The sequence below is a fragment of the Panulirus ornatus genome, chromosome 27 (assembly GCF_036320965.1).
Source record: "Panulirus ornatus isolate Po-2019 chromosome 27, ASM3632096v1, whole genome shotgun sequence".
Classification (NCBI taxonomy): domain Eukaryota; kingdom Metazoa; phylum Arthropoda; class Malacostraca; order Decapoda; family Palinuridae; genus Panulirus; species Panulirus ornatus.
Genome location: NC_092250.1, coordinates 17,906,284 through 17,920,877, shown reverse-complemented (window position 1 = coordinate 17,920,877; position 14,594 = coordinate 17,906,284). Strand labels below are relative to the sequence as shown.

The following is a 14,594-nucleotide window of genomic DNA, read 5'->3' as shown; positions in this document are numbered from 1 at the left end:
CAGACCATACTCTTCACATGCACACCTAAGTACTAAATCCCTCCCATTCCTTACTCACTTCCTGTGTTTTGTTACTCCAACCTCTGCTATTCTTCACTCGTAGTATTTTCTCAGGTAAACCTCTTTTCCAAGCTCACTAGCTTTCACTACCCTCTTCCCACCCTAATCACTTCCTGTCTATCTATCTACTTATATCCCTAACAAATGTTCCCACCCAGAATTCCCTTAAAGGGATAGCCACAATAGTCTCCACAACTAGTGACCTCCAGTGCTGCTTCTTAGCCTTTATTGCCTCACCCTTAACAGGCTATGGTTTGCAGAGGCTCCTACCTAATGTTCCTACAGACTATGTCTAACTAATGCTCCTGCCTAATATTTGTACATACTACTTATACCAAAAGTTTCTAACTAATGCTCCAGCCTAAATGTTCCTACTTACTACTACCAACTATTGCTCCTACCATTTTGCCAAAAGACAGAACTTGTGCATAGTGCTCACCAAAGGAAAATCTAGAGTTACAAAGAATGAGCTGTGCGAGTTAAGTGTTTTCGGGTGTTATGTAAGACTAGGACAGATTGTATGTTGCTGGACAGAAAACTCACAGTCCACATGTGGGGACGGCAAAAAGAAAAGACAGCTACCTGTGTCAGACAAGTGCAAGTTGACAATCACTAAAGTGCTGGCTCACTCCACACCCATCAATAGCCCTACCAATATCCCAGCAGTCTAGATAGTTGATGGCTCTCTACCAATTACTACCTAATTGCTTCCACTTTACCTAAACCCCTATATAACTTTCAAACTCCACTCTACCAGCACATTTATATAAAAAAGTCTCTTTAGCATGTATATAAACTTTGACATGATACAATTATGTCTACTTACCATCAGCCCCTCTCACACAGATAATATTCTACTCATTATGCATTCACACATCATCTATCTCCGGGACAGGAGAGAAAGAATTCTCCCCATGCATTCTCTGCATGTCATAGAACAACATTAAGAGGGGCAGGAGAGGGTGGCTGGAAATCCTCCCTTCCTATATTACTTTCCAAAAGGAATAGAGTAAGGAACCAAGTGAGGAATTTTCCCTATAAGGCTCAGTCATCTGCTCTTAATGCTACCTTGCTCATGCAGGAAATGGTAAGCATGTATGAAAAAAAATCACTTGTATACTGAACATTATCATCATGAATGCATGAAAACATTATCTTATTCTCATCCAGCTTCTTGTCCTGATGATACAATTACACTCTGACAGTTTGGGGTGACTGTGATGTGCGACATTTTTTCCAACTGTTTTGTTAGGTTGCTAAGAACATTTATCCATGAAAATCTCTGGCAGCCTACTGGCTTGTCAACATATGCCTTTAACAGTTCAGAAGAAATCCTCAAACAAACCATAAATTACAGAGAAGTACCACAGAAAAGCACTGAAGGATTCTGAAGGTGTTGTGAACTAGGAATATTTGAATAACAGTTAAGGTAGTCTTGAAAGTGTATAATGTATATTTAATTGGTTTGAAAAAAGGGGAAATAATATCTGGTCTTCAGAAGTAAAATATTTCTAACAGGTATGGTGACAGTGCTGGAATAATGAAAAAGATACCAGTGCAGTTAATCAGATAAGTATCATCCACAGGAAAATACAAAAGAACACCAAACTCATCAGAATGGCTGAAAGAATGATATACAGTACACACTGAAGTACTTTGATAGAATATCTTCTTGTGGAAATACTACTACAAAACAGTAAATTTACACAAATAATTCATTTTAACCCAAAAGAATAGAAATTATTTGGTGATTAAACACTTCAAATCAAATAAACTTAGATGGCATCCAAAATGTGTAAGCTGACATGCTATCTCCAATGCCTCCACAGAAAAAAGCTCAAGCCTTAATGGAATTGTATTTGCACCCCTCCTGTTCCTCATTCTTTTGTATGAAAGTGATGCAAACAAGAGTCACAGTTTCATATCATCCTTTGTAGATCATAAAAGAATATCATCCTTTGTAGATCATAAAAGAATAAGTATGAGAATCACATCCACAGAAGACATAAACGAAATCTTTTAATGGGCAACTGAGAACAATATGCTTTTCAATGGAGATAAATTTTAACTCATCCAGTCTGGGAAAAATGAAATAAAAAACAACACAGAATATCAGACGGACACTAGCACTATCATAAACCAGATAAATAATAAGAAAGACCTTAGAGTAATAATATCTAATGACCTAACCTACTGCAAAACAATGGTTGCCTCATACAAAAGGGTGGCAGGCTGGATCCAGTTTATCTTCAAGACAAGAGAATACACACCAATGATACTATTCAAAACACTAATTCTTTCACAAGCTGAACATTGTTGCATTCTAACATCAAACAAAACTACAGAATTTAAAAGTGTTCAAAGATCTTTCACAGTCCATATCAATGTGGTAAAGCAAATAAATTACTGGAAATGGCTGAAATCTCTGAGGCTATACTCTTTAAAGTGCAGACAGGAGAGATACTTGACCACCTACACCTGGAAAATCCTAGAAGGTACAGTTCCCAACAACGTACAGGCATGAAAACTTTGTAAATTACTACTCCAGAAATGCAAATGTATGATAAGCACAAAAAGACAGAACATCTTAAACATCCAGGGCCCCGAGAATCTTCAACACCTTGCCAGCTACCATCAGAAACAGAATGAGATACATAGCAGATACATTTAAGAGTGCACTCAACAAGTATCTACGAAGTAAAAATAAAAAACATGTCTTTATTTGATGCATATAAGTTACTGATTAACCAGTTCAAAACAATGTGTGAGGGCATGATTTTAATCCTGGAATCAACAAACCCAAGAAATAATAAATAAGCCCATGTTTCAAAGGGTGCCTCTAAAAGAGAATTATCGTGGTAATAAAGCTTGACCGATATTTTGAAACTTAGCAGATAAAGGTGATTTAACAAGAAAATGGCAAGGGAAACATTAAAGCAAATGGCAGTCAAAAATTCAAAAAAAATTAATTAATCATTAAAACAATGTGAAACAGAAAGGAATACGTTGGCATGGGAAAAAATGGGTAAAGAGTACTTACAAGTATAAGTAATACAATTACTGATGCATGAGTAGTTTCCAGTAAAGATAATGAAGTTATTTAAATGATAAAACATCATGAACATCGAAGCAAATTGAAAACTGAAGAAAAAATTATTAAGAAAACAGTTTAGTTAATTAATATGGATTCAAAAGGCAATGAGGCACAGTAAAGAAAACACATCCAGCAAAAACATCAAAGGACAGACTTTGTGTGGTGTTCAAACAGTATATTGAAAACTATCTTAGCATATGTAAAAATATTAAATGTAGTATATAGGAAGCAGAGACATAATCCTAGAAACAAAGTGTATAGGATGTGGACAAGGAAATTATGCCTGCCAAGTAGAACAGACATATGACGAAGACAATGGAGATCTATGGCAGTGTAATACACGCTCTATCAGGGGTAAAACAAGAAATGGCTTTAGCCTCCTTACTCTTTATAATAATGATAGAAGACATCAACAGCAAAGCAAAGGAAAGCATAGTAAGGAGATACCAGATTAAGCAAAATGAGTGAATCAGCTGATCAAAAGGAAATGTAAAAAGACTTTGACACAATCTGCAAATGGGCAAAAGTGAACCCAACAGAATCTAACTAAGATAAGTTTGAGCAAAAGTTATGCAACAAGTGAGAATGCATCAGTAACACCAAATAAAGGCCCAACACAGAAAATGACAGAAAGTGACACAAAAGTAAATGATCTGCATGCAATCAAAAATTAGAAACTAGAAATCAGTGGGAGGCAAGTTGTTAGAAGCAGTGAAAAGTTTTTATCGAGGATGTAAGGCATGTGTACATGTAGGAAGAGAGGAAAGTGATTGGTTCTCAGTGAATGTAGGTTTGCGGCAGGGGTGTGTGATGTCTCCATGGTTGTTCAATTTGTTTATGGATGGGGTTGTTAGGGAGGTAAATGCAAGAGTTTTGGAAAGAGGGGCAAGTATGAAGTCTGTTGGGGATGACAGAGCTTGAGAAGTGAGTCAGTTGTTGTTCGCTGATGATACAGCGCTGGTGGCTGATTCATGTGAGCAACTGCAGAAGCTGGTGACTGAGTTTGGTAAAGTGTGTGAAAGAAGAAAGTTAAGAGTAAATGTGAATAAGAGCAAGGTTATTAGGTACAGTAGGGTTGAGGGTCAAGTCAATTGGGAGGTAAGTTTGAATGGAGAAAAACTGGAGGAAGTAAAGTGTTTTAGATATCTGGGAGTGGATCTGGCAGCGGATGGAACCATGGAAGCGGAAGTGGATCATAGGGCGGGGGAGGGGGAGAAAATCCTGGGAGCCTTGAAGAATGTGTGGAAGTCGAGAACATTATCTCAGAAAGCAAAAATGGCTATGTTTGAAGGAATAGTGGTTCCAACAATGTTGTATGGTTGCGAGGCGTGGGCTATGGATAGAGTTGTGCGCAGGATGGATGTGCTGGAAATGAGATGATTGAGGACAATGTGTGGTGTGAGGTGGTTTGATCGAGTAAGTAACGTAAGGGTAAGAGAGATGTGTGGAAATAAAAAGAGCGTGGTTGAGAGAGCAGAAGAGGGTGTTTTGAAATGGTTTGGTCACATGGAGAGAATGAGTGAGGAAAGATTGACCAAGAGGATACATGTGTCGGAGGTGGAGGGAACGAGGAGAAGTGGGAGACCAAATTGGAGGTGGAAAGATGGAGTGAAAAAGATTTTGTGTGATCAGGGCCTGAACATGCAGGAGGGTGAAAGGAGGGCAAGGAATAGAGTGAATTGGATCGATGTGGTATACCGGGATTGACGTGCTGTCAGTGGATTGAATCAGGGCATGTGAAGCGTCTGGGGTAAACCATGGAAAGCTGTGAGGTATGTATATTTGCGTGTGTGGACGTATGTATATACATGTGTATGGGGGTGGGTTGGGCCATTTTTTTCGTCTGTTTCCTTGCGCTACCTCGCAAACGCGGGAGACAGCGACAAAGCAAAAAAAAAAAAAAAAAAAAAGAAAGAAAGAAATCAGAGAACATGTTGAGAAGATACCACTAAAGTATCAACCCAAGTAACGTGTGGAATGATTCTGAAAACTTTTACAAAGGACAAAATTCTGAATATGTCTATAAGCAAAGCTGACTACAGCTATGTCATATGGTCACCAATGAGACATCTGGAAATAAATAAATCAACGAGAATTCAAAAGCAATTCATATGCAAAATCAAGGGGATGGAACACCTGAAATCCCATGAAAGGTTGAGAACTGAAATTACATAGCAAAGAAAAAGATGAAAAGAAAGATATATGGTAATCTATCTGTGGCAACAAATTGATGGTATAAAGAAAAATGAAAGAGAAGCCTCTGCAAACACTGTGCTAGAGTTGCCCTCTGCCAGTGGCCTGTTAAGGGTGAGGCACTAAAGGCTAAGGAGAAGCAATAGAGTTCACTAGTTATGGAGACTATACCGCCATGGCCTCCCTGTGAGGTGGAAACAGGTTCCAGATATAGATATATAGACAGATAGAAGAAAAATCCATTCAAACTGAGGGCCTCTCAACAAAGAAGATACAAAAATATTGTCATCAAGAATACCATGGAACAATTGAAAAAATAAATAAGCCAAAATTTGAAATCAGCTCCAGTTGAATCATAAACAGGTACAGTACACCCTCAATTTAATGGAACCCAATTTTACAAATTTTGGATTCAACAGACTGGGCAAATAATAAGACATTAATTAATAATACTCAAAAACAGGTCCAGCTTGCCCTCAATTTAACTGATTTTGGATTTAACAGACCAAGCAAATAATAATACATTAATTAATAATAATCTGAAAAATAAAAAAATTAAAAAGTCTCAAACATCGCAGCATATGCATTTCATATCACACTTGTTTTTGGTAGTCTGGGGTATACTTGCTTTGTTTTGGTCTCAGTCTGCATCAAGCTACCATGCAGTCAGGTTGTATACAGAGAATAGTGACTTTATTCATCAAATAATTTTGCAATCCTTCCAATTCAAAATGGCATTAAGTGATAGAAGAGGTAAAAGAAAGACTGTGAAATGTATTAGTGTATATTGTATTAAAAAACTGTCTATATGTTACATTCTCAATTTAAGACTTTCAGCATCAATGGACACCCCCTCCCCCTGATTAGTCTGTTAAATTGAGGGTTTATTGTAATTATGTCATGTAGGTGAAATCAGAGAGGAATAATCTCATTCATCAAGTAAGACGTGGTGAGCAACACAAGTTAGCCCTACCCATTTGACAAAATCTCATCGTAGGCACTCATTTCAAATTCAATGTTTGTTATAGAATAATCATGTACATGCTCAGGAATATCATTTATGACTAACAATAACATCACAAATGACAACAATTTATAAACATCTACACATGGCTAAGCAATAGTGACAACAGCTGGGTTCTCCTAGGATGCATCTCCAAGAGTGCACCAGTTCTTTTCCTATAATGTATCTCCAAGATTGCCCCCAGATCTTTTCTAAGTGTTATGGATCTTACATTCCACACTCTTTGCCTTCCATCTAAAACTAAAATATTTTCTTGCAAATTCAGCTTCTTCCAAACCATCTATTTTTTACTCTACATACTGCCTTAAATCTTTATTCCACCCTCATTCCATAATCCATACTTGTAGGACTGTTCACCTCCATAGCAGCCTCCATTAGTGCATTTGTAAATTGCATACATATCATCTCAACCTCATTCTGTGCTGTTCGGATGCTTTCAACTTTTCAATTATTTGGTCTTAGAAAATAATTTTCACAAGATCTATTCAATCAATCAAATAACATGAAACAAAAATCAAATCTAAAAACAAATTTCCATTTGACTTACTGCCAGAAGAGTCACTATCAGAGGAAGTAGAATTAGAACTGGAAGAAGCAGACTCATCACTATCATCTTTCTTTTCACCAGCCTCCTCACGTGCTCTGTTGACTACAGCTTCAATACTGGCTTTAATGGACTGTTCACTTGGCTGGGTTTCACCTTTAACAAAGAAGATCATGATTTTGTTTTCAATGATCTTTAAAACAAATGCAAACAGTAAAGGAAATCTAAAAGAGATAAATCGGATTGTGAAAATGCTCTGAAGAGAAAAGTAAAGTTCAAAACTCACCATGGGTTATGGGAGAGGTGGTAAGCAGTTCAGTTTAATGGATAATTAAAAATCTTGATAAACATCTCATGTGTTTCAAAACTAAACTAAAATTGAATATAGGACATTTAATTCACACTTTATCTATTGAGGCAAAGCATGTGGTAAGAAAAGCTGAAAACCAACAGAAAGTTAGTTATTGTTAAATATAATGCAGGTAAAAATGAAAGCAGATAAAGAGTGATGGTCTCCCACTTCTTCTTGTTCCATCCACCTCTGACACATATATATTCTTTGTCAATCTTTTTTCACTCATTCTCTCCATATGTCCAAACTATTTCAACACACCCTCTTCTGCTCTCTCAACCACACTCTTTTTATTTCCATACATCTCTCTTACCCTTTCATTACTTACTCAGTCAAACCACCTCACAATACATACTGTGCTCAAACATTTCATTTCCAACACATCCATCCTCCAATTTTTCTCCGTTTAAACTTACATCCCCATTAACTTGTCCCTCAAACCTACTGAACCTAACAACCTTGCTCTTACTCACATTTACTCTCAACTTTCTCCTTTCACACACTCTTCCAAACTCAGTCACCAACTTTTGCAGATTCTCACTCAAATCAGCCACCAGAGCTGTATCACCAGTGAACAACAACTGACTTACTTCCCACGTCCCTCATCCCCAACAGACTGCATACTTCACCCCTCTCCAAAACTCTTGCATTTACCTACCTAACCACTCCATCCATAAGCAAGCTAAACAACCATGGGGACATCACACATCCCTGCCGCAGACCAACCTTCACTGGGAACCAGTCACTCCCCCCTCTTCCTACTCATACACATGCCTTACATCCTTGGTAAAAACTTTTCACTGCTTCTAGCAGCTTACCTCCCACACTACATATTCTTAAGACCTTTCACAAAGCATCTCTATCAACCCTATCATATGCCTTCTCCAGATCTATAGATGCTACATACAAATCCATCTTTTTTTCTAAGTATTTCTCACACACATTCTTCAAGGCAAACACCTGATCCACACATCCTCTACAACTTCTGAAACCACACTGCTCCTCCCCAACCTGATGCTCTGTAATTGCCTTCACCCTCTTGGTCAATACCCTTTCATCCAATTTCCCAGAAATACTCAACAAGCTTATGTCTCTGTAGTTTGAACACTCACCTTTATCCCTTTGCCGTTGCATAATGGCACTATGCATGCATTCCGCCAATCCTCAGGCACTTCACCATGATCCATACATACATTGAATATCCTTACCAACCAATCAACAACACAGTCACTCCCTTTCTTAATAAATTCTACTGCAATACTATCCAAACCCACTGCCTTGCTGGATTTCATCTTCCACAAAGCTTTAACTAACTCATCTCTCTTAACTAAATCATTCTCCCTGACCCTCTCACATCACACACCAACACACCCTACATCTGCCACTCTGTCATCAAACACATTCAGCAAACCTTCAAAATACTCACTTCATAACTACCTGCTATTACTCCTTCCCCCTTGTCCCCTTCACCAAAGTTTTCATTTGTTCTCTTGTCTTACGTTCTTTACCTCTTTCCAAAACATCTTTTTATTCTTCCTAAAGTTTAATGATACTCTCTCACTCCAACTCTCATTTACCCTATTTTTCAACCCTTGCACCTTCCTCTTGACCTCCTGCCACTTTTTTTTTATACATCTCCCAATAATTTGCACTCGTCCATTGTATCATCCAAACGCCTCTTTTCTCTTTCACTAACAACTTAAATTCCTCATCCCACCACTCACTACCCTTTCTCATCTGCCCACCTCCCACCTTTCTCATGCCACATGCATCTCTTGCACATGCCATCACTACTTCCCTAAATACATTCCATTCATCACCCACTCCCCTCACATACTTTGCTCTCACTTATTGCCATCCTACGCTTAATCTCTCCTGGTACTCCCTCACACAAAGCTCCCTTCCAAGTTCACTTACTCTCACTACTCTCTTCTTCCCAACATTCTCTTTTTTTTTTGAAAACTTCTACAAACCTTCACCTCCACAAGTTAAGTGATCAGACATACCACAACATGACCCTCTCACCATATCAACATCCAAAAGTCTCTTTTACACGCCTAACAATTAACATGTAACCCAATAATGCCCTTTGACCATCTCTCCTACTCACATGTGTATACTTATGTATATCTCTTTTTAACCAGGTATTCTCATTCACCAGTCTTTTTTCAGCCCATAAATACACAAGCTCCTCACCATTTCCATTCACAACACTGAATACCCCATGTACACCAATCAAACCCTCAACTGCTATATTACTCACCTTCTAATTCAAATTGCCCATCACTTATACCCAGTCTTGTGCACTAAAGCTACTGACACACCCATTCACCTGCTTCCAAAACACTTGCTTCTCATGATCCTTCTCATAAACAGGTGCATAGGCACCAATAATTACCCATCTCTCTCCATCCACTTTCAGTTTTACCCATATCACACACTCCCACAACTTCTGCTTCAGGAGTAGTGCTACTCCTTCCTTACCTCTTGTCCTCTCACCAACCACTGACTGTATTCCCAAGACTTTTCCAAGTCATTCTTCTCCTTTATCCTTAAGCTTCATTTCTCTCAGAGCCAGAACATCCACGTTTCTATCCTCAAACATACTACCTATCTCTCCTTTCTTCTCATCTTCGTTACATCCACATACATTCAGACAACTCAATCTAAGCCTTTGAGGAGGATGAGCACAACCCGCTTGACTCCTTCCTTTGTTTCCCCTTTTAGAAATTGAAATATAAGGAGGGGAGGGTTTCCAGCCCCCATTCCTGCCCTCTTTAGTTGCCTTCTACAATATGCAGGGAATACAGGGGAAATATTCTTTCTCCCTTATACATACATACATACATATATATATATTTTTTTCTTTCATACTATTCGCTATTTCCCACGTTAGCGAGGTAGCGTTAAGAACGGAGGACTGAGCCTTTGAGGGAACATCCTCACTTGGCCCCCTTCTCTGTTCCTTCTTTTGGAAAATGAAAAACGAGAGGGAAGGATTTCCAGCCCCCGCTCTCTTCCCTTTTAGTCGCCTTCTACGACACGCAGGGAATACGTGGGAAGTATATATATATATATATATATATATATATATATATATATATATATATATATATATATATATATATATATATGTCTCCATGGTTGTTTAATTTGTTTATGGATGGGGTTGTTAGGGAGGTAAATGCAAGAGTTTTGGAAAGAGGGGCAAGTATGAAGTCTGTTGGGGATGAGAGAGCTTGGGAAGTGAGTCAGTTGTTGTTCGCTGATGATACAGCGCTGGTGGCTGATTCATGTGAGATACTGCAGAAGCTGGTGACTGAGTTTGGTAAAGTGTGTGAAAGAAGAAAGTTAAGAGTAAATGTGAATAAGAGCAAGGTTATTAGGTACAGTAGGGTTGAGGGTCAATTCAATTGGGAGGTGAGTTTGAATGGAGAAAAACTGGAGGAAGTGAAGTGTTTTAGATATCTGGGAGTGGATCTGGCAGCGGATGGAACCATGGAAGCGGAAGTGGATCATAGGGTGGGGGAGGGGGCGAAAATTCTGGGAGCCTTGAAGAATGTGTGGAAGTCGAGAACATTATCTCGGAAAGCAAATATGGGTATGTTTGAAGGAATAGTGGTTCCAACAATGTTGTATGGTTGCGAGGCATGGACTATGGATAGAGTTGTGCGCAGGATGATGGATGTGCTGGAAATGAGATGTTTGAGGACAATGTGCGGTGTGAGGTGGTTTGATCGAGTAAGTAATGTAAGGGTAAGAGAGATGTGTGGAAATAAAAAGAGCGTGGTTGAGAGAGCAGAAGAGGGTGTTTTGAAATGGTTTGGTCACATGGAGAGAATGAGTGAGGAAAGATTGACCAAGAGGATATATGTGTCGGAGGTGGAGGGAACGAGGAGAAGAGGGAGACCAAATTGGAGGTGGAAAGATGGAGTGAAAAAGATTTTGTGTGATCGGGGCCTGAACATGCAGGAGGGTGAAAGGAGGGCAAGGAATAGAGTGAATTGGAGCGATGTGGTATACCAGGGTTGACGTGCTGTCAGTGGATTGAATCAAGGCATGTGAAGCGTCTGGGGTAAACCATGGAAAGCTGTGTAGGTATGTATATTTGCGTGTGTGGACGTATGTATATACATGTGTATGGGGGTGGGTTGGGCCATTTCTTTCGTCTGTTTCCTTGCGCTACCTCGCAAACGCGGGAGACAGCGACAAAGCAAAAAAAAAAAAAAATATATATATATATATATATATATATTTTTATTTATTTATTTATTTTGCTTTGTCGCTGTCTCCCGCGTTAGCGAGGTAGTGCAAGGAAACAGACGAAAGAATGGCCCAACCCACCAACATGCACATGTATATACATACACATCCACACACGCCCATATACATACCTATACATCTCAACGTATACGTATATATACACACACAGACATATACATATATACACATGTACATAATTCATAGTCTGCCCTTATTCATTCTTGTCGCCACTCCACCATACCTGAAATGAAAACCCCCTCCCCCCGCATGTGCTCGAGGTATCGCTAGGAAAGACAACAAGGGCCACATTCGTTAACACTCAGTCTCTTGCTGTCATGTATAATGCACAGAAACCACAGCTCCCTTTCTACATCCAGGTCCCATAAAACTTTCCATGGTATGGCCTTGATTAGGGCCTCAGCTGCCCATGCCATCTCAGCTTAAAAAAAAAAAAAAAATCATAATTGGGGAGAAAACCCCTGATTACTCAGAGAAGTGGAAATCATCATTCAGACTTTAACTCAATCTGCAATATTTTGAAAAATTATGAATTCACATTTTCATATCTTGTTTTAAAAATCAGTGGTCTCATTTAAAAGGCAGGAAACTACATTATTCTTTATCTTCAAATCTACTAACTTTGTACACTCAAAAAGTGGAACCTCAGTAAAATCTGATGCAGTGTAAGTTAGTTAGCTTTTACTTTACTATTCTGTTATGTTTCTATGGATGATGTTCAAAAGAGAAAACATGTTTAGTATACAAATGTTACCTTTGCTATCACTTCCATTGGCAACTTTTTCCACCTCTTGATCCGAATCTTTCTTCTCCTGGTTTTTAGCATTAAACTGACCAATCATCTTTTTCCTTTTTCGTAAAAGCTCACCTTCATCCAATTTCCGCTTCTTTGGCTGAATGATGCCATTCTCATATAATCTTCTCTGAAAGTATAAAGCATCTTTATAACAATAGCTAAACACTAATCTTTAAAATAATGGCAACAGCTAAACTCTAATCTTTAACAGAATGGTTACTATACAACAGATATATTTCATATGGTTTTGAGAAAAGGTGGGTAATGGGTAATATGAATGTGAAGGTGGAATGTAATAAAACAGGTGAGATAGTTGGTATATGAGGAGTGCCTGAAGTCAATGAGAATAAAAGTTATCTTATGAAAGTTATCTTGTGGATGTTGGTGCTGAGAAGGGTTTATTCCTTGCTATCTATCTACATATGTGACCTCTATTCCCAAATGGAACTCCCTAAAGGAAGTGGCCATGGTAACAGCCTCCAAGAGTAGTGAACTCCAATAATATATGATTACAAAAACTAATCTATAAAAATATCTTAGAAAAAACAGAAAGAAAGCACAAAGGAAATTTCCACTTCCCTTTTCACCTTTACCTTTTTAGAAAGACCATCCTCATCCTCTTCATCACCGTCCTCTTCATCTTCTCTCTCTTCATTATGTACTTCTTCATCTGACTGTATTAGATTCTGACAAAAAAGGCAAAAGATTTTACAGCACTGCACTGTAATGATTAGTTTCTACTTGAAATATGCATGCATGAAAGATGTGGAGACAGACATCAAGCTGAAAAAATAGCTTGTGTGCAGATATACCAAGAAATACTGAGTTAAAAATAAGAAGGTGAGAGTAAATAAATCAAGAGGAATAGAGGGGCATAAGGTATTTAAGGAAGCAGTGATTAAGCATTAGCATGAAATATGGGGTATCTGGAAGTATGAGAAAGGGTAGTGAGTTACAGAATGAGGAAGTTGAATTGCTAGCAAAAAAGAAAAAGGAACTGCACAGACATTATCTGTATGGGAAGAGTGCAACTGATTGGGATTAGTACAAAAGAAAGGAGGATGTCAAGAATAAAGTACACTTAAAACCGAGAGCACATGAGACATGGGGAGAGTATCACAGAACTTCAAAGAAAATAAGGAAATGTTATGAGAGGAGGTAAATCATGTGAGGAGACTAGCAGAACAAATGATTTTAACCTTAAGGAGAGCACATGAAAAAACTGCTAACAAACAAAGATGTGAAAAGAAGACTGATTAATTTGAAGGAATACTAAATGTGTTAGATGACAGTAAAGGTAGACGTGGTGGCTAGGAAGAGGCAGGATAGTGAATGAGAAAATCATAGTGAAAGGGAAAGTAAGACAAGAAAAGGCAGTTGAAGTTCTGTGGAAGATAAAATATAGTAAAGCTTGAAAAGCAGATGGGAGTATGGTTGAGTGTCTCATGAAAAGGGATGACAGTGCTGCTGACTGGTCACAGTAGCTGTTCAATATAAATATGTATTGAGAAAAGGGACTCAAAAAATTCCAGAGATATAAATATGTTTATCAGAATTGACAAGGTACAGGGGAGAATGGTGATGGAAAGGGTAAAGCATGAACAATTGAACTGACTGAGTTGGAGCAACATGGTGTCAAGAGTAAAATGAGGTTGCACTGTATGTGGCATTTATGGATCTAGAGAAAGTGTACAACAGGAATGACTGTGGTGCCTTGTGGTATGTGCGGCAGATACATGGGGAATATGGAAAATTACCAAATGCAATGAGTTCTACTAGAAGAGTAGGGCATAAGTATAAATAAGAAGATGGGAGGGCGTGTATAGCTCCTAGTAAATGTGGGTCTGCAATGGAGAGTTGGAAGAGGAACTGACAGCTGATAGCCCCTAAAATATGCCAATTGTAGATTATTGTATTATCATACTTAATTGCCGTTTCCTGCATCAGAGAGGTAGCACCAGGAAACAGATGAAGAATGGCCCATTCACTCATATACACATATATATACATAAACACCCATACACGCACATACACATACATACACACAAGTAGACATGTACATATATACATATGTACATATTCATACTTGTTTACCTTCATCCATTCCTGTCACCAAACCTACCCCATATGTAGCAGCATCATTACCCCCCACTTCAGCGAGTTAATGCCAAGAAAACAGACAAAAAAAGGCCACATTCAATCGCACTCACTCTCTAGCTGTCATGTGTAATGCACCAAAACCACAGCTTC

The 14,594-nt window shown here is 38.5% G+C and overlaps 1 protein-coding gene across 4 annotated transcripts in view; it reads right to left on the bottom strand.

The window, feature by feature from the left end:
* yem (yemanuclein) overlaps positions 1-14,594 on the bottom strand; it is a 176,759-nt gene that overhangs the window by 135,386 nt on the left and 26,779 nt on the right. For all 4 annotated transcript variants that reach the window (XR_011714687.1, XM_071678275.1, XM_071678278.1 and 1 more), the window contains exons 5-7: positions 12,938-13,030; positions 12,303-12,471; positions 6,919-7,071 (exon numbers count right to left, since the gene is read on the bottom strand). Coding sequence is in view for 3 of the 4 variants with exons in the window: in XM_071678275.1 (XP_071534376.1) it covers positions 6,919-7,071; positions 12,303-12,471; positions 12,938-13,030 (415 nt within the window). In the remaining variant the exon portion in view is untranslated. The remainder of the gene's footprint in view (positions 1-6,918; positions 7,072-12,302; positions 12,472-12,937; positions 13,031-14,594) is intronic.